The sequence below is a fragment of the Pungitius pungitius genome, chromosome 15, assembly GCF_949316345.1.
Source record: "Pungitius pungitius chromosome 15, fPunPun2.1, whole genome shotgun sequence".
NCBI classification, from domain to species: Eukaryota; Metazoa; Chordata; class Actinopteri; order Perciformes; family Gasterosteidae; genus Pungitius; species Pungitius pungitius.
This window is the reverse complement of record NC_084914.1, coordinates 14,156,268-14,182,369: the sequence shown is the minus strand read 5'-3', so window position 1 is coordinate 14,182,369 and position 26,102 is coordinate 14,156,268. Positions and strand designations below refer to the sequence as shown.

The following is a 26,102-nucleotide window of genomic DNA, read 5'->3' as shown; positions in this document are numbered from 1 at the left end:
CCGGGGCTCGGACCTTCCTCCCAGCTTTCTTTAACCCTCCCGTTGTCCTCCCATCCTCCAGCAGTCGCACGCACGTACGTACGTACGCGCTTACGTCACGCGTTCAGCCATCATACAACCCCGCCCTCCGGTAGTCGCACGTACGTACGCGCTTACGTCACGCGTTCAGCCATCATACAACCCCGCCCTCCGGTAGTCGCACGTACGTACGCGCTTACGTCACGCGTTCAGCCATCACACACCCCCGCCCTCCGGCAGTCGCACGTATGAACGTACGCACGCACGTACGTACGCGCTTACGTCACGCGTTCAGCCATCATACAACCCCGCCCTCCGGCAGTCGCACGTACGTACGCGCTTACGTCACGCGTTCAGCCATCACACACCCCCGCCCTCCGGCAGTCGCACGTATGAACGTACGCACGCACGTACGTACGCGCTTACGTCACGCGTTCAGCCATCACACACCCCCGCCCTCCAGCAGTCGCACGTACGAACGTACGCGCTTACGTCACGCGTTCAGCCTTCACCTCTCTGTGCAAGACTATTATGGCCCTTTCGCAATACCTGAGACGGCGAGAACGGACTTGCGTTCCCGCGAGAATACACTCGGGAGGTTCGGGGGGGGGGGGGGGACGGTCATTTCCGCCATTGGAACAGCAGCTGACTTGATGACGTCACCACGTCAGCTGGTCTTGCTAATACGCTTTAATTTAGTTTTTGATTTAAATATTTTACTATTAACAAGCTTTTGTCTCATTTTTTGTCTCAGAAATTGTATATATAAGCAGTCGTAAAATAGATAGCTTTATCAAGGAGGTTGTAACAAAAAATAAACTATTATACTAAAATATTTTAATGCACACACACACACACACACACACACACCTACCGTTTGTCTTGTTACTCATCAAGAGGCTGATAATCAGCGTAGTGGTCCTCGTGCAGCAAGCCGCTGACCGCACATCAAAGATCTTACAGAGTACAATAATCCATATGTGGATTTTTTTATTCATTATTTTTACAAGTCAGAGCTTCAGATTTTCTTTGAAGCTCTTCCGCCAGTTTAGACTCTCGAGCGCGGTGCTCACCTCGTGTCCTTTAATTAAAACATTGTTAGTTTTAATGCACAACGATGGACAATAAACAAGCTGCGCTCTGCGCATACAGACAATACGTATGTACAAAAGTTACATGTAAACATGAAGTTATGAATCTAAACAAACAGACGGTGAACAACCTCCGTCTCTGACACCACGTTAGAAAACGTACCAAGACTCGTCGTGGTACAGCTAAGTCTCACGTATAAACCGCTACGGAGACGCGAAAACGACCGGCGGAGCATTTCACAGCAGACTCGACGAAAACAGGCCGCTCTCCGCGGGCTGCGAGATGATCAGCTGACCTCCCGGCGCTGGAGGGTGTCTGACGGTCCGTCATGACTACACGTCCACGGGGCAGATTGTTACGTTAAAGGCTGTTGACAAACATTTACTTTAACAACTAACTTTAGTCATAAAATTACATAACGTTACTTAAATAAAGTAGTATTTATAAAACTCGGACTGTGTGTTTATTTTCCTCCGTCGGTCGCTGTTGCCTGCCTCTTAGGTTGAAATGCATTCTGGGATATTTGGCTCTCGCAACAACAGGCGAGCCTGCTCCGATGCATTGTGGGTACAATGGGCGGCGCGAGTCGCATCCGCGTATTATGACCGCGTTTTTTTTAGAATTTCACGTTAAACGGTGCAACTTTTACTATAGTAAGCAAACTATATATATATATATATATATGTATCCGTCAAGTATTTGTGTAAATGTGAATAAAGACAATGCAGATTGGTGTGTACATCCATTGTGTTTTTATTACGTCAAGCATTCAGCCTTCACCCCCGCCCTCCGTTAGTAGTAGCACGCACGCACGCGCGCGTTCAGCCGTCACCCCCCTCCACGCCTTGTCGTCCTCGCGTCCTCCAATAGTCGCAGGTGCGCGCCGCGCCTCCGTCGTCGCCGCCGTCGTCGTCTCCGCGCCCCCCGCCTCCGTCGCTCGAGACACGCCGGTCGGCGCAGGCGGGGCAGAACGCGCGCGAGCAGCCCCGGCAGATGTACCTCCTGCACGCGCAGCAGACGGTGTGCGTCTTGCTGTCCTTCTTCGACGGGCAAATCTGACACCTCTTCCTCTTGCTCGCCACCCTGGACAGAGCCGAGGCGACGGCCGCCGCCCGCGTTTCCGGCTCCCGTTCCGCCTCCGGCGCCGCCTCGGCTCGACCGCGCGCCCTCCGGGCGGCCCGCACGAACGCCGCGGACGCTTCCGTGCGGGGGAGACACGCCCTCCTCTCGACGAGCGGCGTCACGAGCTCTTTTCCGAGCCGCTCGAGGAAGAACCTGCGCTTGCTCCGCTTGCCGGACATCCAGTCGGGACGGACCTCTCGCCATATCACGAAGGCGTTGTAGGCGGACACGTCGACGACGTTGTGGAACACGACCAGGGGCCAGCGGGCCGTCATCCTCCTGCAGCTGTACGTGCCGATCACCTTGTCCAGGTTGTCCACGCCTCCCTTGTTGCGGTTGTAGTCCAGGATGATCGCGGGCTTCCCGTCCGGGCGGTCGCCGACCTCGGCCTCGGCGTGCCGCGTGCTCATGAGCACCACGTTGCGGTTTTTCTTGGGCACGTAGGACACCAGGGCCGTGGTGGGCGTGAACGCAAACATCGAAGAGAACACCGCCCTGTCCCTCGTCGCCAGCAGAGCGGGCGGAAGCTCGGGCTTGTTCTTTCGAACCGTGCCGACCACGGTGATCCCCCTGGCCAGGAGCCGGCGCGCCAGCTCGTAGGACGTGAAGTAATTGTCGCACGTCACGTTGCGACCCGCCAGGCCCTCCGTGACGTCGAGCACGACCCTCATCCCCAGGTTCCTCTCGGGGCCGCCGCCGCCCGTCGTCGGCTTGCCGGTGTACACTTGCATCTTCCACGCGTAGCTGGATCTGGCGTCGCACGCCACCCACGTCTTGATTCCGTATTTCGCCGGCTTGCTGGGCATGTACTGCCTGAAGGGACACCGCCCTTGGCGGCGGGGGGTTACGAGGAGAGAGAGAGAGAGAGAGAGAGAGAGAGACAAGACAGAGAGCGTCGTCGTCATCATCATCATCATCGGCATTGTCTTTTCGCGAATCTTTACAAGAAAATAAAAAAAAGCCCCTCCGCCGCCGCCGCCGCCGCTTACCTCTGAACGGAACCAGCTGCTCGTCCACGGTCACCTCGGGCCCCGGGTTGTAGAGGAGCGGCAGTCGGAGCACCCACGCGTCCCACACGTCTCGCACGGCCGCCAGTTTGTCGCTCGCTCGTCGCTCGCGCCTCGTCTCGCGGTCGTCGAATCGCAACAGTGTCGAGTACGCGTGAAAGTCCTTCAGCGGCATCGTGGCGCGGAAAATGGCCCTTCCGCTCTCCGCGTCCCACAGACTGGCGGCGGCCTCCCCTCTGGACCTGTACACGCCCGCCAGGATCAGGAGGCCCACGTAGGCGCGCAGGTCGACCCGGTCCATGCCTTTCCAGTCGTCCCCGTATCTTCTGCGACCTTCGAGGTTGGTCATCTCCAGGACAATGTCTTCTATCGCGGGCGTCACAAACAGCCGGAACGTCGAGGCGATGTCGGTGGCGCGGGACGCCGCTTCCTCCGTGGGCCCGGGGGTCGGCGGACCCGGCCGACTCTGCTCGTCGGTCGCGCCCCGTCTGCCGTGCGCCGTCGAGGACCACGTCAGTTCGCCGTTTTTGGACGGAAAGGTGCAGGTCTCGGGTCTTTCGCCCATGGCGCGGTCTTCTTCTTCTTCTTCTTCTCCTCCTTCTTCTTCTCCTTCTTCTTCTTCTTCTCCTTCCTCCTCCTCCTCCTCCTCCTCCAAAGACAAAGCTTCGTTCTCCGGGTTGTATTCTTCGCCGCCGTCGTCGTCGTCGCCGTCGTCGTCGTCGTCGTCGTCGTCGTCGTCGTCTTCTTCTTCCCCTCGTAGCTCTCGTTCTTTGTTGTCAAATCCAGCACCTCGGACAGATCTGCGAGCGCGCGAGGAGAGAGAGAGAGAAATTCCAGCACCTCGGACAGAGGCCCCCAAGTCCCCCACCCCCTGAAGCTCTATCTGGCGTCTGTCCGAGGTGCTGGAATTTCTCTCTCGCTCTCTCTCTCGCTCTCTCTCTCTCTCTGCCCCGGTCGGCCGATGTCTCTAGCGCGCCACCGTCGCGTTCATGTCCTCGTACACGTCGTCGAGGGGGAACCGCTGCAGCTTCTTCCTCTCCTGCCGCTGCCGCCACCGCCGCAGCGCTTCCTTCGACATCCTGCACGCCTGTGTCGGAAACGAACGCGTTAGTCATTGCGGCGTCGCGAGGCTTTTTTTTTTGGTCGGGCGCCTACCTTCAGGAGCGTCCACGCGAAGCACCACGCGATGACGACGACGACCAGGACAACAAAGGCGCAGGTCGCCAGTGTCGTAGGGGGGGTGTCATCCCATAGCTCGTCTCGACACCTCTCGCCTGTCGCGGACACGAGAGAGAGAGAGAGAGAGAGAGAGAGAGAGAGAGAGAGAGAGAGAGAGAGAGAGAGAGAGAGAGAGAGAGAGAGCGAGAGCGGGTCATTCGCTCGGCCTCGACGCGATGTCCTGTTTCGCGCGCGTGCAATATTTTTGCTCACCCGGCGACGACGGCTGCGGCACGACCAGGAACACCGACCCCGTGCCCGGCAACTCCACGGGTCGCCGTTGGCGATCGTATTTCAAATACACACACTCGTACCGCCCCGCGTCGGCGGGAGTCACGGGGTCGATGACGACGTCCACGTCCGGAAACGTTTCGCTGCACCGAAGTCTGCCTCGGTATTCGGGGGCGACGGTGCCGCCGCCCGGCTGGTCGTCTTTGAACAGGACCCTTACGTCGCCGCGGCCGCCGGCGCCGCGACCCGTCATCAGACTCAGGTACTCGGGCTTCGGATGGGAAGATCGGCACCGGACGGTCACGGCTTCTCCGGGCTCCCTCCACACCGCTTCGTCGGGCCCTGCGACGATTTAAAAAAAAAAACCACGCCCCAAATCATTTCGCCTCGCCCGCACACACACACACACACACAGAAACAAGCACGCGACGCTCACCGGGACCGCGCGGGGCCGCCGCGCAGGAGAGGCACAGGGTCGCCGCCGCGAGGCTCAGGTAGAAAGTCGACATGTCGGCAGAGCGCTTCCCGGCGTCGAGGCGATCCGTGAGTAGCACGCGACCGTTTCCGCGTGCGCATTCGTTAGTATGTCACCGACATCGATGTCATCGGCCACACGAACCCCGACCGAGGGTACGCGAACCGAGGTGGCCACCGCGAATTAAATTGTCACAAGCGGCCCCTCAAATCTTGTGCCATACGCTACACGACAAGGCAACGACACGTGGAGATTGGTTTTAACCTTTTATTTTATTTCACACACATACGCACGCACGCACGCACGCACACGGACTCCAAAGTCGCAGCGACGGGGACGGGTGCTCGTTTACGTGGAAAACACGTGTCGCACGAGGGTCCGGGTGCTCCTTCGCGTCACGCGAAAGCGACGGTGAGAAGTGGCCGCCCGCTCGCTCCCTCGCTTCGTCTTCAGGGCACGACGGTCGGCCGCATGTCCTCGTAAACGGCGTCGTCGGGCCGCCGGGCGCCCTCGGCCGTTCGGCACATCCGGGTCTGCGGACGCACGCACGCACGCGCACACACACACACACACACACACACACACACACAGGAACGGTTGTTGTTGTGAGGGATTGAGAAAAGCTTGCACGCGCACACACACACACACCACTCGGACTACGCGGCTACCTCGTGGATGATCCACGCGAGGAGCCCTATGACGACGGCGGTTCCCAGAAGCAGCGCGCCGACGCAGGTCACGTTCGCCACCAGGGCCGCCAAGTAGTCGCCCCAGCTCGCCGTACCTGTCGTCGTCGTCGTCGTCGGGAACAGCAAATGAAATACAAATAAAATGTGTTTAGCCCGCGGCGCGTTTAGCTAGCCTGCGTTACACCCCCCGCAGCCCTTTTGGGAAACTTGCGTGAATGTTGAGAAGGAGGAGGGCCAGCCGCCACCACCAGGAGCACCGACCCGGTTCCCCGCTGGTCCAAGGACAGGTCGAACCCAGGCTCGCGCCCCGAGTAAAAGCACCAGTACTGGCCCGTGTCTTCGGCGATCAGGTTCTCGATGACGGCCTCCGAGTCCGGGAACGTCCCGCTGAACCGAAGTCTTCCGCCGACGACGGCGTCGACCATGACCTTTCTCGGCGAGGCGCCCCGGGCCGCGAGCGTGAAGGTCTCGTCGCCGACGCTCTTGACCAGCCTCAGGGACCTCGGGCTCGCTCCGACAGCTCGGCACCGGATGGACACAGTTCCTCCGAGGTCTCTGCGCACCGCTCTGCCGCGCCCCGCGTAGGAAACCGCCGAAAAGGGCACGCGCGGGTCACTCTGCGGGACTGCGACGGCGAGACACAAGGCGGTCGCTAGCTTCAGATAGAAAGCCATCGTCACCGGCTGGCGTCTGTGGGTCGGAGCCGCTACTTATATTCCCGCGGCGGCCTTTCCCCCCCCCCCCTTTTTCCTCCGACCAAGCTCTGCAGAGGGTGTGTGTGTGTGTGTGTGGGGGGGGGGGGTGGTGCTGTACAGGAGGCGAGGGACCTCGGTGGACAGGTAGGCGGCGTCGGGGTTCGACACTCCGATCTGCATCTGCCAAGCCGCTTGTTCCTCCCTCGCTCTGAGAGAAAAGCACTCGGCGAGATCGCGACTCTTTGCAGTCGTCCTGGCTCCCAGATGGCGGAACGAGCTCTGCGACATGAGGCGTCGGGACTGCGGAGGGCCTCTACGTCTTCCGCGGGAAAAGTCGAGACGCACCTTTTTTAGACCTCGACTAAAACACTAGCGGACCGTAGCACTGACAAATGGTAGCACTTGAATTGGACTCGTAATGGCACTTTTCTGTAACGTGTTTTCAAACTGCTTATTTGATGAAAAATGTACGCTCACTCTATGTGGAAATGCACTTACGTCGTACGTCGGCGCTTTGGACAAAAGCCTCAGCTAAATGACATGTAATGTAATGTAGAAAGGGGAGGATCGGGGTGGAAGAAAAACAGCTCCTCGAGGCCCCTCCTCGCGAACGAAGAGAAGGGAGAGGAGAAAGCTCACAGGCTAAATAAATGGCTCTCACAAAAATAAAAAGTGACAAGTGGAGCGGCGGATCGCGATTCCGGCAGGCAGGCAGGCAGGCACGCATGCACGCACGGAGGAGGAGGAGGAGGCCTCCGCTGAGTCCTCCGACTGCAGCTGCGGCTCCCGGAGGCCTTCACGCCGTGGACTACGTAGAGGGATTTCTGCACCGCATCACTAAAGGAGCCAAAGGAGCGCAGAGGTCTCTCTCTCTCTCTCGCTCTCTCTCTCTACTAGTACTTTTGTTTATTTGGGGTTGTGTTTATTATGTGCTTTGTGTTGAGCTGATTTGATGTTGTGAATTGTTTTCTTGGGATGTTGAAAAATAAAGTGTTTTTGAAAAACCAAAAGAATCCCTCTCTCTCGCTCTGTCTGTGTGTGTGTGTGTGTGTGTGTGTGGTTCGGCACCCCTTCGGCCCTTTTGATTGCGACATACAGCGAAAGGTCAACTCGAGAGGCCTTGCCGCGGTTGGATATTATACTTTGTGTGGATCTTTTGCGGACGTTGATCGCGTACCTGAAGCCTCTCTCGCACTCGGCGGCGATGCATGTTATCGTCTGTCTCTCTCTCTCTCTCTCTCTCTCTCTCTCTACTAGTACTTTTGTTTATTTGGGGTTGTGTTTATTATGTGCTTTGTGTTGAGCTGATTTGATGTTGTGAATTGTTTTCTTGGGATGTTGAAAAATAAAGTGTTTTTGAAAAACCAAAAGAATCCCTCTCTCTCGCTCTGTCTGTGTGTGTGTGTGTGTGTGTGTGTGGTTCGGCACCCCTTCGGCCCTTTTGATTGCGACATACAGCGAAAGGTCAACTCGAGAGGCCTTGCCGCGGTTGGATATTATACTTTGTGTGGATCTTTTGCGGACGTTGATCGCGTACCTGAAGCCTCTCTCGCACTCGGCGGCGATGCATGTTATCGTCTCTCTCTCTCTCTCTCTCTCTCTCTCTCTCTCTCTCTCTCTCTCTCTCTCTCTGTGTGTGTGTGCGTGTGAGGTTCGGAACACATTCACCCATTGCAATCGTGACATGTAGGAAAACGTCATCTCTCGCCGAAGCCTCGCGAGTTCTCGCGAGATGACGGCTCGCTACGAGCAGGGTCGTTCTGACCCGAACGACGGACACGATTCGAGGGTCAGTGTGACCCGACGCCGTCGTCTGGGCTGAGGCGCTCGCCGGAGCGAGCCGATTAGACCCGAGCGATGCCGACTCGTAGCGAGCCGTCATCTCGCGACATCTCGCCGGGTCGTTCTGACCCGAATGACGGAGACGAGACGACGGTCCCGGCCCTTCTGATGGTGACGCGTAGCTAGCCGTCATCTCGCGAGACCTCGTCGGGTCGTTTTGACCCGAACAGCGCAGGCCTCTCTTGTGTGAATGTTGCCGAGGGTCAGAGAGACCCAAGGACAACGTGAGGGTTAATAAGGTCCAGCACCCCTCTTGGTGATCTGCCAAACAGAAGCTCAAAGGGGGAAAACCCGGTGGAGGCCTGGGGAACCTCCCGAACTGCAAACAACAGAGGGTCAAGCCATTTATCCCAATTACGTTCATCGTCGCTAATAAATTTACGAATCATGGACTTCAGCGTTCTATTCATCCGCTCCACCAACCCGTCCGTCTGGGGATGGTAAACGCTGGTGCGGACGGACTTAATGCCCAGTAACCCGTAAAGTTCTCCCAGTGTGCGCGACATGAACGAGGTGCCCTGGTCTGTTAGAATCTCTTTCGGGATTCCAACCCGGGAGATGACCTGAAACAGTGCTTGCGCGACGCTCTTTGCAGAGATATTGCGCAATGGCACTGCCTCCGGATACCGGGTTGCGTAATCCGGCCGCATAGTCTCTCCGGGCCACCGGGGGGAGCCCCATGGCCGCCGTCTGCGCCTCCCCGGTCAGGAGGGGCACCGGCCTGACCGGCCACTCTTCCTCCGGCCAGCCGCATGCCTCCGCCATCGCCTCGAAGGCCTCCAGGAAGGCCTGGGCCTTGTCCTCCGCCGTCATGCGGTGGAGGGTCAGGCTCGCCAGTGCTGTCGGGCCCGGTGGTGGTTGCGTGGGTCCCGACCGCGCCACCAATAGCTCCAGCGCCTGGGCCTGCCTCCCCACCTGGGCCTGGAGCGCCCCCAGGAACTGCCGGTTAGCCTCGGCCTGATCCCTCTGGATCGCCGCCAGCTCCCCGATCATCTGGCCCAGTGCCAGCGGTGGTTGGGCCGGCATCGCCTGCTGTGCCTCGTCCGCCATTCTGCCGGGTTGGGCGCCACTGTACGGTGTGGGTTAGTACGGCTCCGGACACAGGCACTGACACCAGGGTGGTGGGTTTCAATGGTTTTATTATTTTAATTATTTTGCTCCCGCTCGCAATGACACGCCGCTCGCTTGGTCGGTCTCTCCCCTTCCTCGCTCCCGCCTCACTGTTATATATCGGGGGAGAGCACACACACACACATGATTATCATTGTTTTCACCTGGCACCGTTCCCCGAGCCGCTCCCCCTCTCTCCCACTTGCAGCCGGGCTGAAACCACGCCCGCCACCACACATATATTCTCACTCTTATATACATACATTCTCCTTTCACATACATATATTCTCACTCTTATAAACATACATTCTGCCGTGCTGTGAACAACGTCAGGCGAGGATGAGCATGCCCTTTGTTGCTCAATAGAAGAAATTGTGTCAGAGGATGTTAAAATAGTTCTCAAAACTCAAATGGCTTGCTGCAAAGCGGTCTCATCGCCGTCCATGCTGATCGCGACCTGAACATGACCCGCCTCGAGTCTCAGCCAATCACAGGGTAGGTTGACAGCCAATCACAGCGCGAGAAATGTTCTGCCTTCCGTTTCCACTATACGCCTTCCGTTTCCACTATACTTTCGCTCATACACACATACAGTACATTCTCCTTATACACACATACATTCTTCTCTTACAGACATATATTTTCTTTACACATACATACATTTGTTTGTGAGAGTGAGAATATATGTATGTAAAAGGAGAATGTATGTATATAAGAGTGAGAATATATATGTATATAAAAGGAGAATGTGTGTATATAAGAGTGAGAATATATGTATGTAGAAGGAGAATGTAGGTATGTGAGAGTACCATAATTAATAATGTCTTGAACGGCCCCTCATAAATTAATCTTGGTGACAGGTGACACATAATCGTTTTGTATTACCAATTTGTATTGGCCATTTCACACAATTCATAAAAAACAAAAATGTGCAGGAACTATAGGCCTGCATTTATCACTATTGAAATGTGCGTTATTTGGAAGAAAGTCGGGGTGTGACTGACTTTAGCCCACTAATTACATTAGCGTATTTAACAGTGAATCCCCCCCCCCCCACACACACGAGCAAAACTGGCGAAGTACTCGGCAATTCCGCGGAAAACAAAACATATCCTGGATAATAAATCGTTGAACACCCTATATCACTCATTATTTTTGCCATCTCTGACATATTGTTTCAAAGTCTGAGGAAACACCTACAAAAGAACTCTGCAGCCGATATGCACAATACAGAAAAGAGCAATAAGGACAATAAATAAAACAGGATACAGAGATCACACAAACCCACTCTTCATAAAATCACACATGTTGAAATTTATGGATCTGGGCAAATTCAGGAGGGCACTTATAATGTATAAAGCGAGAAATAATCTATTTCCAATAAATATACAAGGATTGTTTAGCGAAAGGGAGGGGGGATTTAATCTAAGGGGAGACCTAACTTTTAAAAAACCAAAGGTGCGAACAAATATGAAAAGCATGTACGTATGGGGTGACTTTGTGGAATAGTCTGGGGACTGACATAAAACAAAGTGAAAATATATAGTTGTTTAAAAAAAGATATAAAAGTAACATGTTTTGTTTAAACAACTATATGAAAGAGGAAGGATGTTAATGGAAGATGATGAGGGATTAATCTTTAAATGAAATTGGGTTGATTGTTATATTGTATTTAACTTAGTACATTTGATTTGATTTGAAGCATTTTATTTCTTGAACATGTAGACATTTAAAAAATAAAAAATTTAAAAATCAACATAGACATAGACCACAAAATTAGAAAAGTCACCTTTTGTTCAAGAAAAGGAGTAGAGGGAAGCAAAAGCATATAGATACCCACCCCTATCTTATCCATATTCTCAATTAGTATATATTACTTTGAAGATTAATATCATACATACATACATACACACACTCTCTCACACACACTCTCTCACCCTCACGCACGCATAATCACACTCACAAATAAATACAATTTAAATTTCCGTCACTGAATATTTTCACAGATCTCATATTTGGCTAATGTGTATAATTTAAGATGTTTTTGAACTGTGCAATATATTTATAATCTTTGATCTTATCTGGTAAGTTGTTCCACAACTTCACCCCACAGACCGATATGCACCTGCTTTTGAGTGTAGAGTGCACCTTTGGTTGCCTCAGTTTCAGTCTCCCTCTTAAATTATAGTCTCCTAGTCTGTCGCTAAACAAACTTTGAAGGTTTCCTGAGAGTAGGCTGTTTCTTGCTTTAAATACAATCTGTAACGTTTTAAAATCTTTTAAGTCGATAAATTTTAATATATTTAATTTCAGAAATAATGTGTTTGTGTGTTCATAGTACCCCACCTTATTAACTATCCGTATTGCTTTTTTTTTAATTGTGCATATTGCCTGTAGGGTGCTTTTGTAGGTATTACCCCACACTTCCACACAGTAACTCAAATAGGGGGCAAACAGTGTACAGTACAGTGTATGCAGTGATTGTATATTCAATATATGTCTGACTGTGACTAGTATCCCTACACATCGTGCCAATTTTGAGTGTACATGAGTGACCTGTGACCTCCAGCTGAGCTTGTGGTCTATCATTACACCTAGAAAGGAGTATTCAAACACCCTTTTGATTTTTATATTATCGATCTTTAGTTCAATGTGTGTGTTTGCTCGTGTGTTACTTTTACCAAAGACCATAAATTTGGTTTTCTTTACATTAAGTGATAATCTATTTATATCAAACCACAATTTCAACTTGGTTAACTCAGTCGAGACCGCCTCCAACAACTGTTCGAGGTTCCCTCCCTCACAGAATACATTTGTGTCATCTGCAAAAATAACATTTTTCTGGATCCTGGAAGCATTACTTATGTCATTTATATAAATAATAAATAGTTTTGAACCCAGTATTGATCCTTGCGGCACACCACAGGTAATATTTCTTAAGGTGGACTTCTTATCCCCTATCTGTACAAACTGTTTTCTTTGTCCTATGTAACCTTGTACCCAATTTATATATATATATATATACTACTATATGGGGATAGTTTATGTATATATTTATATGTATATATTTACAGGGATATTTGTATAAACTTATTGGTGATTATATATTTATGTGGATATTTATGAAGTGTATATGTGGTAAATATGTATATAGGTATGTTATGTAGAGAGATTATCGGTGCAACTGAAGAGCTGTTATAAAGGGTTGGGAAATCAAAAAAGTATTGCACTTCTTCCCACTCCTTTTTTGTATGGTGTGTTGTTATGTCTTGGCTTTGTAATTCTGCTCTTTAAAAAAAAAAGAATAGGAGAAGAGTATGTATAAATAGTTATACATTTGTTTTTATGTAGATGTTCGAAAAAAATAAATTCATTCATTCATAACACAATCCCAAGGTTTAAATTACTAGAAAGCATAGGTATGGACCTTATTGAACTGGATTAATGTAAAGAAAAGGATTATAGTTTGACAAAAGCACAGGGTGTTTAACAAAGGCAAAAAGCCGCAACAGAAGAAAGTAGAGAATGTTTTGTTTTTAACAGTACACACTGTGTCAACAAAGTGACAACACATCTGTTCCCTATCAGGGAACTCGAGCTGCGTAAAGACGCTATGGGAACGCCCCTGCGTGGCCGCGTCACGAAGCACGTGTAAAATTCAACCAATGGCGAGCTGGTACGTCATAGCGGGGACGCCAGGGCGCTAAAAAGGGCTGAGCGGTTTGTCCAATGTGTTCCCCCTTGCACCCGATAAGGTAAGTGTTACGGGGCTTAGGCATGGAGCACGCCTAACTAGCCCTTGAGGGGGCTGGCTGTGCAGACTGTGAGCATTTGCTGTGGCAATCTTGCGTCTCCCGTCAAGCTCTCTTCACTGAGGACGGCTCGACGAGGCGTGCTCCCCGCGGCTCCGCTTCGGCTCATGCCGAGGCAGAGCCCCGGTTGCAAATGGCAAATGGATCTCACGGAGGATTCCGGGACGGCTGACGCCTTTTCCCGGCCCTTCACCATGGGATCCAGGCGCTCCTTTCCGGAGGCGGAGGCACGCTCCGCGGCTTCCTCCACCCCGGACGAGACGCCGCTCTCACGTTTTTCCGGCTCCGAGGAGCTGGACGTGGTGAGCGTAGAGGCAGCGGAGGCTGACGCCGAGGCGACTCATTCCTCCGCTGCCGCAAAAGGAAATTGCTGGAGGTCCTCACCCGAGCCGCTGACAGATTACATATCAGCTGGCCGGCGTGTGAGCAGCAGCCATCTGTGCAGGAAAAGAAGGAAGGGAGCCGTAGAACGAGTTCTCCCCCCAGACAGAGAGTCAGGCCGGTACTTCATTGTTCCAAAGAAGGATGGGGGTTTGCGTCCGATTTTGGATCTCCGCCATTTGAACCGCGCTGTTGCGAAGTTGAGCTTCAAGATGCTCACTCTCAAACAGATTGCGGCACAAATCAGGTCCGAGGACTGGTTTGTCACGGTGGATCTCCAGGACGCTTACTTTCATATTCCCATCCTCCCTCGACACAGGAAGTTCCTGAGGTTCGCTTTGGGGATAAAGCTTACCAATATAAGGTCCTTCCGTTTGGGCTAGCCCTCTCGCCCTGTACGTTCACTAAATGCGTGGATGCAGCTCTGGCGCCGTTGCGTCTCCAGGGCATCCGTATTTGAACTACTTGGACGACTGGTTGATTTAGCGCCCTCCGAGCGCCTGGCGGCCCAACACCGTGATGTTGTGCTCGCCCAAATCAACCGTCTGGGGGTGAGACTCAATACTAGGAAAAGCGTGCTGTCCCCAGCACGTAGGACCACCTTCCTGGGTGTAATTTGGGATTCGACCACGATGCGGGCACACCTGTCTCCCGCTCGGGTAGTTTCGATCCTCTATGCTGTTCAGCAGGCTAAGCTAGGCCAGCCACTCACTGTGAAACAGTTTCAGAGACTGTTAGGTCTCCTGGCAGCGGCATCCAATGTGATCCCCCGCGGCCTGTTACACTTGAGACCGTTGCAGTGGTGGCGCAAGACCAAGGGATTCTCCCCAAGGGGGAACCAGCACCGCCTGATCAAAGTCACTCGGCACTGCCTGAGGGCCTTGGTCATATGGAGGCACCCTGGGCTTCTAGCCCAAGGGCCCGTTTTAGGGGCGATCTGTCGCCGGCTCATCCTCACGGCAGACGCTTCCCTCACGGGCTGGGGTGCGATCATGCAGACACCCTGTCGAGGCAGGGGCCGAGGCCGTGGACTGGAGACTCCACCCAGAGGCGGTGGAGTTCCTTTGGGGTCACTTCGGCCGCGCGGATGTGGACCTAATTGCCTCCGCAGAGACAACTCATTGTCCTCGGTGGTTCTCCCACACGCACCCCGCCCCTCTCGGCTTGGATGCTTTGGGACAGGCATGGCCAAAAGTATGCGCTTGTACGCTTCCCCCCGGTTGCTCTGCTCCCAGGGGTTCTGGATAGGGTCTGTCAGGACAGAGTCAGCCTACTGTTAGTAGCCCCATTCTGGCCGGCCCGAGTATGGTTTGCGGACCTAATATCGCTTCTCGCAGGCCCCCCGGTGGAGATCCCCATCGGGTCGGACCTGCTGTCTCAGGCGTCGGGGTCCGTAGTTTACCCCCGCCCGGAGCTTTGGAAGCTATGGGCGTGGCCCCTGAGGTCCGGTTTCTCGACTGAGGTCGTAGAGACCACCTCCTACTCCAGAGCCCCGCCACTAGGAGGCCCGTCTGCCTTTGGGGCATCTCTCTTCCTTTGTGGCACCCGGTCCTCCGTTCCTGACGTCGGACCAGGCGTATAACAGAGCCGCAGCAAGTGAATGGTTATTAAGGCCATGACACTTGCTTATGAATCGGACGGTCAGCCCGCATCTTGGCTGTCCGGGCCCATTCTACTTGGGGTATGGCGGCTGCAGAAGCCCTCCTGTCGGGGACCTTACCCTCGCCTCGAGCACAGGTGCTCTCGTTGAGTGTGCGTTTTTGAAAACTTCACACCACGGTCACCTGCTCGTATGGTGAGTGGGTATAAATGTTCCCATAGCGTCTTGAGTTCCCTGATAGGGAACGTCTCTCGGTTACGTATGTAACCTTCGTTCCCTGAGGGGAACGAGACGCTGCGTAAAGCGTTCTGCCATACTCCCGGCCTGCCCGTGGCACTCGATTCGGCCTTTCAGAGATGAATGGTCCTGCCCTTTGGGTCCCTTTGTAGCGCCCTGGTCCGGCTAAAGGAATTGGTTGAATTTCACACGTGCTTCATGACGCGGTCACGCAGGGGCGTTCCCATAGCGTCTTTACGCAGCGTCTCGTTCCCCTCAGGGAACGAAGGTTACATACGTAACCGAGAGACGATTTCTAGTTTTGGGAGCAATGTGAAATATCATTTGCCCTTGTTACCCACAGTCAGCAGGACTGAAGGAACAAAGAAATGGTAGAATGAAAATTAAAATGAAGTAAAGAATGGCTAAGTCGGAAAATAATTCAATGTAGCAACTAAGTAGCATTAGAGGGCTCTAAGGTTTGAACTATTAGATGATGGTTAGATGGAAGTTATTAATTTATTTTACTCATCTTAAACCATTTGTTAAACAAAATGAACAAATGGGAGAAAACACAGCAGAGAATATAAAAAAGAGAGAATTACGTTGGCTGTTCAATGTTTTTCCTCCGCAGAAGCTGCCTACTCGGGCCATGAAGGTCACAGAGAGCCGGACATGAACCAAGCACATCAACAATCAACAAGCAGAGAGACCATCCTGAATCCACCTTATGAGGATCAGATGCCAATTATTGCCACATATGTCACACACATAAGAGTAACCTGTCTGGTCTGCCTGTTACCGGTTTCAGGGCTGGTCGCCAATAAACCCAGCTGCCATGTCTCAGCCTGAATAGGGCTGAGACAGAATTGGGCCCAGATTCTGCAGCCAGTCTATTTCAGTGCTGTTTGCCGATAAATCCGGCTGCCACGCGGTGTTAATTTCGTTAGCTCTATAGCCCGGGAACGCTTCGAAGTTGTGCTATCAACTCATTTAAATCTAGACATGTATATTCTCTTATATTTGAATGATAATACTGTTTATTAAGCATTGCCGTACATATATTATTTACATCTAATCAATTTGAATTCAGCGGTAGACATGTACTAGTGTTTTATGATCAGATGCAACAAGTCTAGCTTGAGTGATCCAGATGCAGCTTTAATGCAGGCTTCTCATTTAGACATATTTTACACAGCTTACATACAAACTCCTCGTGCTCGCTCTTACTCTAGCTTTCCCAGCATACATTACGGTACAAACCCATGACGGCGTTGTGCTTCCATCGCTTTGAGTGGGCATGGTGTAGCGTGTAGAAATAGCATAACAGACTGGACTAGTGAGCTAGTTAGCAGGCCATCTAGTCACTTGTCTTTATATCAAAACAGTCATTCTGTTGTCGTTGGTTTGCACCGTTAGGCTAAACAACAAATCATTAGAGTGCCACCTAGTGGCACAACTACATTGTTACAACTAGGAGATCTGTATATATCATAAAGACTAATTGTATCCACCGTTTTTTCACCTAGATCCCAGACACAAGACCGGAAAGACCAGAAAAACAGCAGCCTGATCCAGAGAGGATGGCGTCATCTGTTCAAGCCAACTTCTCCTCACCAGTGAAGTATAATGCTGACTCGAACAACAAAGCAAAGAAGAGGCTATTACCCAGTGGATTGGACGCACTGGCCTACCTGCCCGTTCAGTTGAGGACGAAGATTTTGTTCAAATGATGCTGACCATTGATAAGAGGTTGACGGTTGTCAAGGAAACAAAAATAACTAATTTAATTGATGAACTTTAAAATGCCGAAAGGCAGACATTTAAAGACAGACTCGCCACAGCATGCAAAATTACATATGGACAAAAAAAGGCCTCACAGCAGCATTCCTTGCCATTAGTGCATGCTACTATTGCACTCAGCAAAACACATACTGCTGAGGCTTGAGCAGATCTCCCACCCACACACTGCAGAGTGTATAAAAACATGTGTTGACCGATGCACAGAGGACTGGGGAATTTCAAAAGAAAAGATTCTGACTGTAATAACAGATAACGGGAGCAACATGGTTGCAGCATTCAAAAACGAAGATGATGAGCACAGCTCTGAGGATGAAGAAGTCCAGAACAGTGATGAAGAGTTTGAGGAGGGTGATGAAGAGCAAAAAGGTAAATGGTTTTTGATTGTAGCGGTTTCAGTAGTAGGCTAGATAATGTCTGTCATTGAGCTAGGTTTGGTTAATAATTCTATGCTGTTATGTGTGTTAATACATTGTATATTGTGATTGCATTGTGCTGCTCATGGCAATTTAATTTCCCATGGATGATTATTAAACTGCCTGTCTTCTCTCTTGTTTGTCTATCTGTCTTATTTACTAGGTACGGAGCCATAAAGAGGACACCCTGCGCTGTACACACGATGCAACTCGTGGTTAACATGACCCAGAAGGAACAAAGTGTAAAACGACTCTTTGACAAACTAAGAGGACTTGTCAGGCTCTTCCGCAAGTCGTCTGCAGCAACTGAGCGACTGCTCGAGCTGTGTGGACTTACTCTGGTCAAAGACTGCGTCACTAGATGGTCCAGCTCATACCAGATGATCTCCCGCCTTCTTGAAGTGAAGGACTCAATTGTCCAGGTTGCTGATGGGATGGATTGGGACTGTCTCCTGCCCAGTGAGTGGCAGAAGCTGGCTGCTCTCAGAGACCTGCTCCTCCCCTTCGCAGAGCATACCAAGATGCTACAGAGCGACACCATGTCCCTATCCCTGGTGGTTCCCGCCCTCTTGGACCTGAGTGCTCACCTGTCCCAGTTACCCCAGGGCACTGGCTACAGGGACCTAGCTGGCCTGGCACAAAAAATGAAGGCAAACATGGAGCAGCGCTTCAGCTGCTTCCTTGAGCCCATGGATCCAAAGTTCTCGCCCCTCGCCACCGCTGCATGCTTCCTTGATCCAACTGTTTCACCTGAAACCCTCATTGAAAATGAGGACAGCCAAATTCACCCACATGGAAAGAACCTATATAAACATATATGTTTTAATATATGTTTTGATATAGGTAATTGATATATGTGACATATATAAAATTGGCCGTTTTCCTATGTTATATTATATATGTACATATATGCGCCACATATATGCAGGCATATATGCACGCATACATGTACACATATATATACATGCATAAATGTACCTATATAGGTACATATATGCACATACTGTATGTCCACCTATATATTAGTAAAATTATTAAAATCCAAACTAGGAAACAAAAATAAAAGCCCAAAATGTGGAAATTTACACGCACAACCATCTCTAGGGTTTACAGAGAATGGTCCGAAAAAGAAAAAACATCCAGTGAGAGGCAGTTCTGTGGGCGGAAATGCCTTGTTGATGCCAGAGGTCAGAGGAGAATGGCCAGACTGGTTCGAGCTGATAGAAGGGCAACAGTGACTCAAATAACCACCCGTTACAACCAAGGTGGGCATAAGAGCATCTCTGAACGCACAGTACGTCGAACTTTGAGGCAGATGGGCTACAGCAGCAGAAGACCACACCGGGTGCCACTCCTTTCAGCTAAGAACAGGAAACTGAGGCTACAATTTGCACAAGCTCATCAAAATTGGACAATAGAAGATTGGAAAAACGTTGCCTGGTCTGATGAGTCTCGATTTCTGCTGCGACATTCGGATGGTAGTGTCAGAATTTGGCGTCTACAACATGAAAGCATGGATCCATCCTGCCTTGTATCAACGGTTCAGGCTGGTGGTGGTGGTGTCATGGTGTGGGGAATATTTTCTTGGCACTCTTTGGGCCCCTTGGTACCAATTGAGCATCGTTGCAACGCCACAGCCTACCTGAGTATTGTTGCTGACCATGTCCATCCCTTTATGACCACAATGTACCCAACTTCTGATGGCTACTTTCAGCAGGATAATGCGCCATGTCATAAAGCTGGAATCATCTCAGACTGGTTTCTTGAACATGACAATGAGTTCGCTGTACTCAAATGGCCTCCACAATCACCAGATCTCAATCCAATAGAGCATCTTTGGGATGTGGTGGAACGGGAGATTCGCATCATGGATGTGCAGCCGACAAATCTGCGGCAACTTGTGATGCCATCATGTAAATATGGACCAAACTCCCTGAGGAATGCTTCCAGCACCTTGTTGAATCTATGCCACGAAGAATTGAGGCAGTTCTGAAGGAAAAAGGGGGTCCAACCCGTTACTAGCATGGGGTACCTAATAAAGTGGCCGGTGAGTGTATATATTTAATGGTGTGGGGGATGGCCTAAATTTATCTACATGTCACTGGACTTTGGAGATGGGATAATGGGGTTGATGTCAGCTCCTTCTCATACCAACCCTCTGACTTTACAGTGGGTGGAAAGTAATTGTGCTTTGACAGTCCTGCACACAACCTTGGAATGGTCCTTAGTGCGTGGCTACGGCATTGTGGAAATTGGGAAGAAGACCTCTGCTTGTTGTTGTGAGCCACAGTTTGCCTATTATTGACACTGTGTTTTAAGGCTTTTCAATGAAACCGGAGCACCCGGAGAAAATCATAACAGACATGCCATGCAGAGAACATGCAAAGCCACTCAATGAGGCTCATGAATGTGAAGCCAGAACCCAACCCGAGCCACTGTACAGTTTCTTGGGAATGGCAAATTTAATGGTGTGGGGGATGGCCTTAATTTATCTACACGTCACTGGACTTTGGAGATGGGATAATGGGGTTCATGTCAGCTCCTTCTCATACCAACCCTCTGACTTTACAGTGGGTGGAAAGTAATTGTGCTTTGACAGTCCTGCACACAACCTTGGAATGGTCCTTAGTGCGTGGCTGCGGCATTGTGGAAATTGGGAAGAAGGCCTCTGCTTGTTCTTGTGAGCCACAGTTTGCCTATTATTGACACTGTGTGTCTTAAGGCTTTTCAATGAAACCGGAGCACCCGGAGAAATCATTACGGACATGCCATGCAGAGAACATGCAAAGCCACTCAATGAGGCTCATGTATGTGAACCCAGAACCCAACCGAGCCACCTTGCTGTTCCTTGGGAATGGCTAATTTAAGACCGTGCGGGTGGCCTGGGTCGTGGTGACGCTGAGGCTTTGCATGTGTAGCAATGTCGGGAGGACGACCAAATAATCTTAATTAATATACGAGCAACGCCACCGTGGGAATTTCACTCCCGGAATTAATGACATGGAGCACCTAATTATGGTCAGCAACAGGACACAGATTCGAACAACACCGGCACTAGACGTGATTCCATTATACAAAATTATACGTTTATTTATGAGTACATCGTTCTTAAAAGACAGTCTCGAGACTAGTGATATGGTCTATAAATTGATACACGATTAGACCAAAACAATGAAAAATGCTTAAAAGTCATCCATGTTACAAAAAGAAATAAATCAAACCAGGAAAAGGGGACAGAAGACTGAGGGCTCGCTGGCAGAGATGACTTCTGAGAAAAAGGTGGGGGTGGACGGTCCCTAATGTCACAGCAAAGAAAACCAAACAAAATAAAAGAAAACCACACAGCTGAATATATGATGAAGTAATATAAATCAAACGAGGGGGACCACCACCACCAGGCTCAGCCAACCACTCTTACCAGCAGCCCAAGAAACTCCTGTCCCTTAAATAAAGAAAGAAAACAATTAATAAACACAAAATATCGGCCACGGGGCCCACACACACAAACAAAAACAAAGAAAAGAATGATTAATTCACAAAACGAGTTCAGACAGAACAGCAGTGGAGGGGGTTTCCGCAGTATCTTGTGGGGCTTGCCTCCGCAGTTGGTCCGCTGGTCAGCCGTGCATCAGGCCAGTGCCGCTGGCTGCAAATTAACACATCGCTTAAAACAGCTGGCCAGAGCAACTGTAATCGCAGTACAGATGAGACAGCCTACCGTCGGAATATGGTGTCACACTTGAATACACCAGGCTGGAGAACCACGCTCTTTCAAATCAACTCAGCCGACAAGCGGGTGAGTACCGTTGATGGCACAGAATGGGAAGTTGCCACACCAGCTTCCTGCAGGCACGCTCCCTCAGCCGCAACCTCCAAACCACGGCTGGCCAAAGCCCACGACCAGGTGAGTCTCACAGGAGCCCCCAAGCAACCATTATACCCCCGAGAAGCGGAAAAAGGAAGACGCACCACAGGTAGGTGGACTGAAACATATACTCTCCCGGGGAGAGCCCCGCCCTGTGATCAAAAAGACGGGGAATAATTGTTTACAGCTGGGTATCCCACCGTGATTGGAGGTGCATAGGTGGCAAGCCACCTGGGTTAGACCAACCCACTAGACCGGTAAATTGAAGTGGACTGAGCCACTCTGTCACACATGTGGCTGGTGGTGGCCTGGGTCGGGGTGACGCTGCGGCTTTGCATGTGGCTGGTGGTGGCCTGGGTCGGGGTGACGCTGGGGCTTTGCATGTGGCTGGTGGTGGCCTGGGTCGGGGTGACGCTGGGGCTTTGCATGTGGCTGGTGGTGGCCTGGGTCGGAGTGACGCTGGGGCTTGGCATGTGGCTGGTGGTGGCCTGGGTCGGGGTGTGCATAGCGTAGCTTTGGAGAGGACTGGAACGGGGAGCTTCTTCAGATCCTTTTCACATCCAGACTTTGCATTGAGTGGGAAGCGAGTTTGCCTTGACACAGGCCTGCAAGCAACCTTGGACTGGTCCTGGACTAGGTTTCTAGTCACTTGGTCCTGAGTGGATGACTGGGCCTTTGTGGAAACGGGTGGCAAACACATGATGGGTTTGGCGCCATACTGCTTCCTGCACTCGTCCTTGGATTTGTCTTCAGTGCGGCGCTGATTGCTTGTGGAAATGGAGGCCAAGTGAAGACGCTTTTCTCCAACTTCACACTTGAGCTTCCGCAGGGCCATTGTCAGCTCCTCGTTCTCATTGCTCACTGTCTTGTATTGAGACTCGAGCGCCAGGATTTGTCCCTGTGTTCCCTGCAACTGTTTTTTTAGTTGTCTGTTGTCCCACTGACACTGCTGGAACTTCAGCATGGCGTCATCCGGCCTGCGTTCCAACCTGCACTTCAGGTCCTTGATCTCGGCATCCTTTTGTCCAAGAATGTTCTTCTGAAAGTAACTCAAGTTATTTTTTAGTAGCTTTTTCTGAACCATACTAACGCGATGTTTGTGGACTACCGGACGGTAGAAGATTACCGGCCTTAACTTTCCTTTGCGAAGAACACTCAAGTGATATTTTAATAAATCATTCTCCGTCTGGAGTATAGAGACCCGATCTGCAGTGTCCCTATTACTTTTTTCTTGCGAGACCTTTGTAACTTTCTGGAGGTTGACCTGGACATTTAGTTGTTCTTTTTCATCTTCTAAGTGCAAAATCTTTTTTTCTAACTTTGCGATTTCAGCCGGGACCTCGTTCAGTCTGGCTGCTGCCAGCAAGTGGGCCTGGGATCCGTCCTCATATATTTTCTTTGCTTCTGCAAGCTGCAAGGTTTTTTTTTCCAGCATTTCTTTCAAGTCATTGCAAGCCAGGTTAGCCTTGGTAAGCTGTTTATTCCTAACATCAGCCTCAAAATTCAAGGTTATGACCTTCTCCTGCAGACTTTGATATTCTTTGCGGTTTTGAACGAGTTCCTCCTCAGCCTTGAACAAGTTTTGCTGGCCAATATTTCTCTCTTTTATTATGGACTCATTATGGATCCTTTCCAGTTTATGTCTTTTCTCCAAATCAGCAAGCAAACACCTGACATTCCCAATCTCCTGTTCTTTGGATTTCATGTCCTCGGTGAGCATTTTCATCTTAGTTTTTAATGTGAATATCTCCTCAATGAGGCCATTCTGATCCTCCTTCATTTTCCTAATGTGGTCTGCCTGCTTCGTCGCCTCGTTTTCATGTTTTTCTAATTCCGTTGTCTGCTTTGCCAGATTTTCTTGCAGGCTACTCACTTCTACCTCAAGCTTCTTATTCAACGTTAAATAGTTGGCATTTTGACTTTTCATGCCATTGTACGTTTCAGTCAGTTCATTTATCTGTCTCTCATAAGCTTTCCCTTTTCTGTATCTTATTAAGAGTTCCTTTGTTATTTTTTCACATTCTGTTTTTTCTACACGCAATTGGTCCTTTACAGAGGTCAGCTCATTATCCACGTTTTTATTTTTAGCAAGCTGTTGTTTCACACTGCTCAATACATCATTTAATTTAATGGTGTTTGCCTGCAACATTTTGATCTTCAGGCTCTGTTCTTCAATTTTGTTGACAGCAAAAGATTTATATTCTGCCAACTTATCTAAGTCCTGGTTGGTATTCTTTGAGACTGTGTCCTTGAGCTTTATCAATTCTTCTTCCCTCTGCTTCCGGAGCAAATTTTCCACGATGTATTTATTCTCAAACTTCGTGGTTTTTTCCAAGGCGATCGAATATCTTGAATGAATTTGACGTTTCTCATACTCCCACTTTGCTTCATCAATACGCCGTTGTTCTTTGGCCTCTTCTAAGTCCTCAGTTAGCCAAGATATAAGCAAGTCCTGTTCAGCGGCATGTTTTTGGGCTCTACTAAGGTCATTCTCAGCAACAGCAAAACTGACAAGCTTTTTTTGGAGAGACTTATTATGGCTCATCAGCCTTTGCTCTGTATTCTTTCCTTTCTCAGTCCGAGACATTTTTAAAGCTTTTTCTAAACCAATGCAGTGATGTTTGTATCTACCTGTGGTTCCTTCCTCAGCTCCAAACTATGTCGACTGCCAGACAAAGCCAATGGAATTCGATATGAAAGCTGTAATGTGACTCGTGACGCGCTTACGATATCAGAGGCGTTGCCATGGAGAGGTAATACGTCATACACACGTGAGTGCCGACGTCAATTCCGTTCCTAATATCGCCGTCTCGCACAAGTTGCGCTGTTGTCGCTACTATCGCTTAGCTGAAATTGTCCTTTGTCATTTTTACAATAACGTTGAAGCCAGACAAAGCAGCAGGTGCTGCTGCAGGCGTCTGACACTGTTAGGGACGACAGCTGATACGTTGCACAGTATTCACGGAATTAAATAGTTATTTTCCTGATGACATAATGCGACTGCCTGAGATATTGTCTGCAAATTACCCATTTTAATTATTGCAATGTAAATAGAACTTAATTGCCTTAATTCTACGTGGCATTGATTCAACAAGGTGCTGAAAATGTTGGCCCATATTGATAGGATAGCATCTTGCAGTTGATGGAGACTTGTCGGCTGCACATCCAGGGCACGAAGCTCCCGTTCCACCACATCCCCAAAGATGCTCTATTGGGTTGAGATCTGGTGACTGTGGGGGCCATTTGAGTACAGCGAACTCATTGTCATGTTCAAAAAACCAGTCTGAGATGATTCCAGCTTTATGACATGGTGCATTCTCCTGCTGGAAGTAGCCATCAGAGAATGGGTACATGGTGGCCATAAAGGGATGGACATGGTCAGAAACAAGGCTCAGGGAGTCCGTGGCATTTAAACGATGCCCAATTGGCACTAAAGGGTCCTAAAGTGTGCCAAGAAAACATCCCCCACACCATGACACCACCACCACCAGCCTGCACAGTGCATTGTGGCGCAGGTTTTTTCACAGACAATCGTTAAATATGAATAAAGGCTGTGTGTCAAATATTTCTTTCTCCGTTTATTTCCTTTCAAGGAAAGAAAGGTCACAGCAGCTACGTGCTCAGTAGATTGCCAAGAACCTTCCCCCTTCACATCAGGGCCAGGCGGTTCCATACCTCAGTTCAGTTACAGGTGGCATTAACAGAAAACTTGCTTACATTCAATCAACGTGTTGAGTCTCTACAGCCAGGACACTGGGGACCTCTTATCAGTGGGAAACACTACTAAAACAGTTCTTTTCCCATGGCCTCACCATCCCATCACTTGCATTTGATAAACTGGTTATACAATGAAGCATTTAGAAGAGTTACATATATTTTTGCCATTACACCAACCACAGCCTTGCAGGCTGCGTGAGGCTTGCGTAGCTTTTGTCCCTAGTCTAGAAAAATTGACGACGCACGCAAGAAGGGGTGAAAAGGCACGCATGCGTGTGCGTGTCCTTGCGTTTTTCTGAAAAGTCAGAAACTATGCTTAACACGCACTAGGGAGATGCTCTTATGTGCACTAGTGAGATGCGCATGAGTGTTTCATTAGTACGCGTAAGAGTGTCTCAGTAGTTAAGTACTAAACAGCCCCTCATAAAATCCATTTTGTGTGTTGATACCCGTTTGCTAGCTGTCTTAAAACACTTTAACAAACGGGCCAATAGCAAAATCATTACAGCTGGGTGACCTTAACATGCCCTTGCGCGGTGCGTGTTACACATTTTAACTTCATCATAGTAGGATGTGCACCAGGGACGGACTGGGAAAAAAAATTTGCCAGTGAGTGACTGTCAAATCCGTTCCACTCAATGCACAGCGCGTTCCCCACTCAATGCATTGCACGTATCGTTATTTTGGATGATTACAAAGAATTTACATAATTTACGTATTTCAAATAACATTTGGATGCACCAATTTGCCTTGATGGAGACATGGAATATGATGCTTTCTGGTTATGGAGCTTAAG

At 50.1% G+C, this 26,102-nt stretch overlaps 2 protein-coding genes and 1 long non-coding RNA gene across 4 annotated transcripts in view; 1 reads left to right on the top strand and 2 right to left on the bottom strand.

Moving 5' to 3' along the window:
* Positions 1-19,587, top strand: part of LOC119208994 (uncharacterized) — a 28,426-nt gene extending 8,839 nt beyond the window's left edge. For both annotated transcript variants that reach the window (XR_005119523.2, XR_005119522.2), the window contains 2 exons: positions 17,038-17,677; positions 17,888-19,587. This is a non-coding gene — a long non-coding RNA (uncharacterized LOC119208994). The remainder of the gene's footprint in view (positions 1-17,037; positions 17,678-17,887) is intronic.
* On the bottom strand, positions 1,846-3,969 carry LOC119206986 (piggyBac transposable element-derived protein 4-like). Its single transcript, XM_037457647.2, has 2 exons — positions 3,222-3,969; positions 1,846-3,061 (listed from the first exon to the last, which is right to left on the bottom strand). Exons 1-2 carry the CDS (start codon positions 3,802-3,804, stop codon positions 1,932-1,934), a joined length of 1,713 nt encoding a protein of 570 aa, XP_037313544.2. The 5' UTR covers positions 3,805-3,969; the 3' UTR covers positions 1,846-1,931.
* Positions 4,132-5,466, bottom strand: LOC134105230 (uncharacterized). Its single transcript, XM_062557789.1, has 4 exons — positions 5,125-5,466; positions 4,671-5,030; positions 4,395-4,513; positions 4,132-4,326 (listed from the first exon to the last, which is right to left on the bottom strand). The coding sequence occupies exons 1-4, from the start codon at positions 5,195-5,197 to the stop codon at positions 4,207-4,209; spliced, it is 672 nt and encodes a 223-aa protein (XP_062413773.1). The 5' UTR covers positions 5,198-5,466; the 3' UTR covers positions 4,132-4,206.
* Positions 19,588-26,102: the final 6,515 nt, after the last annotated feature.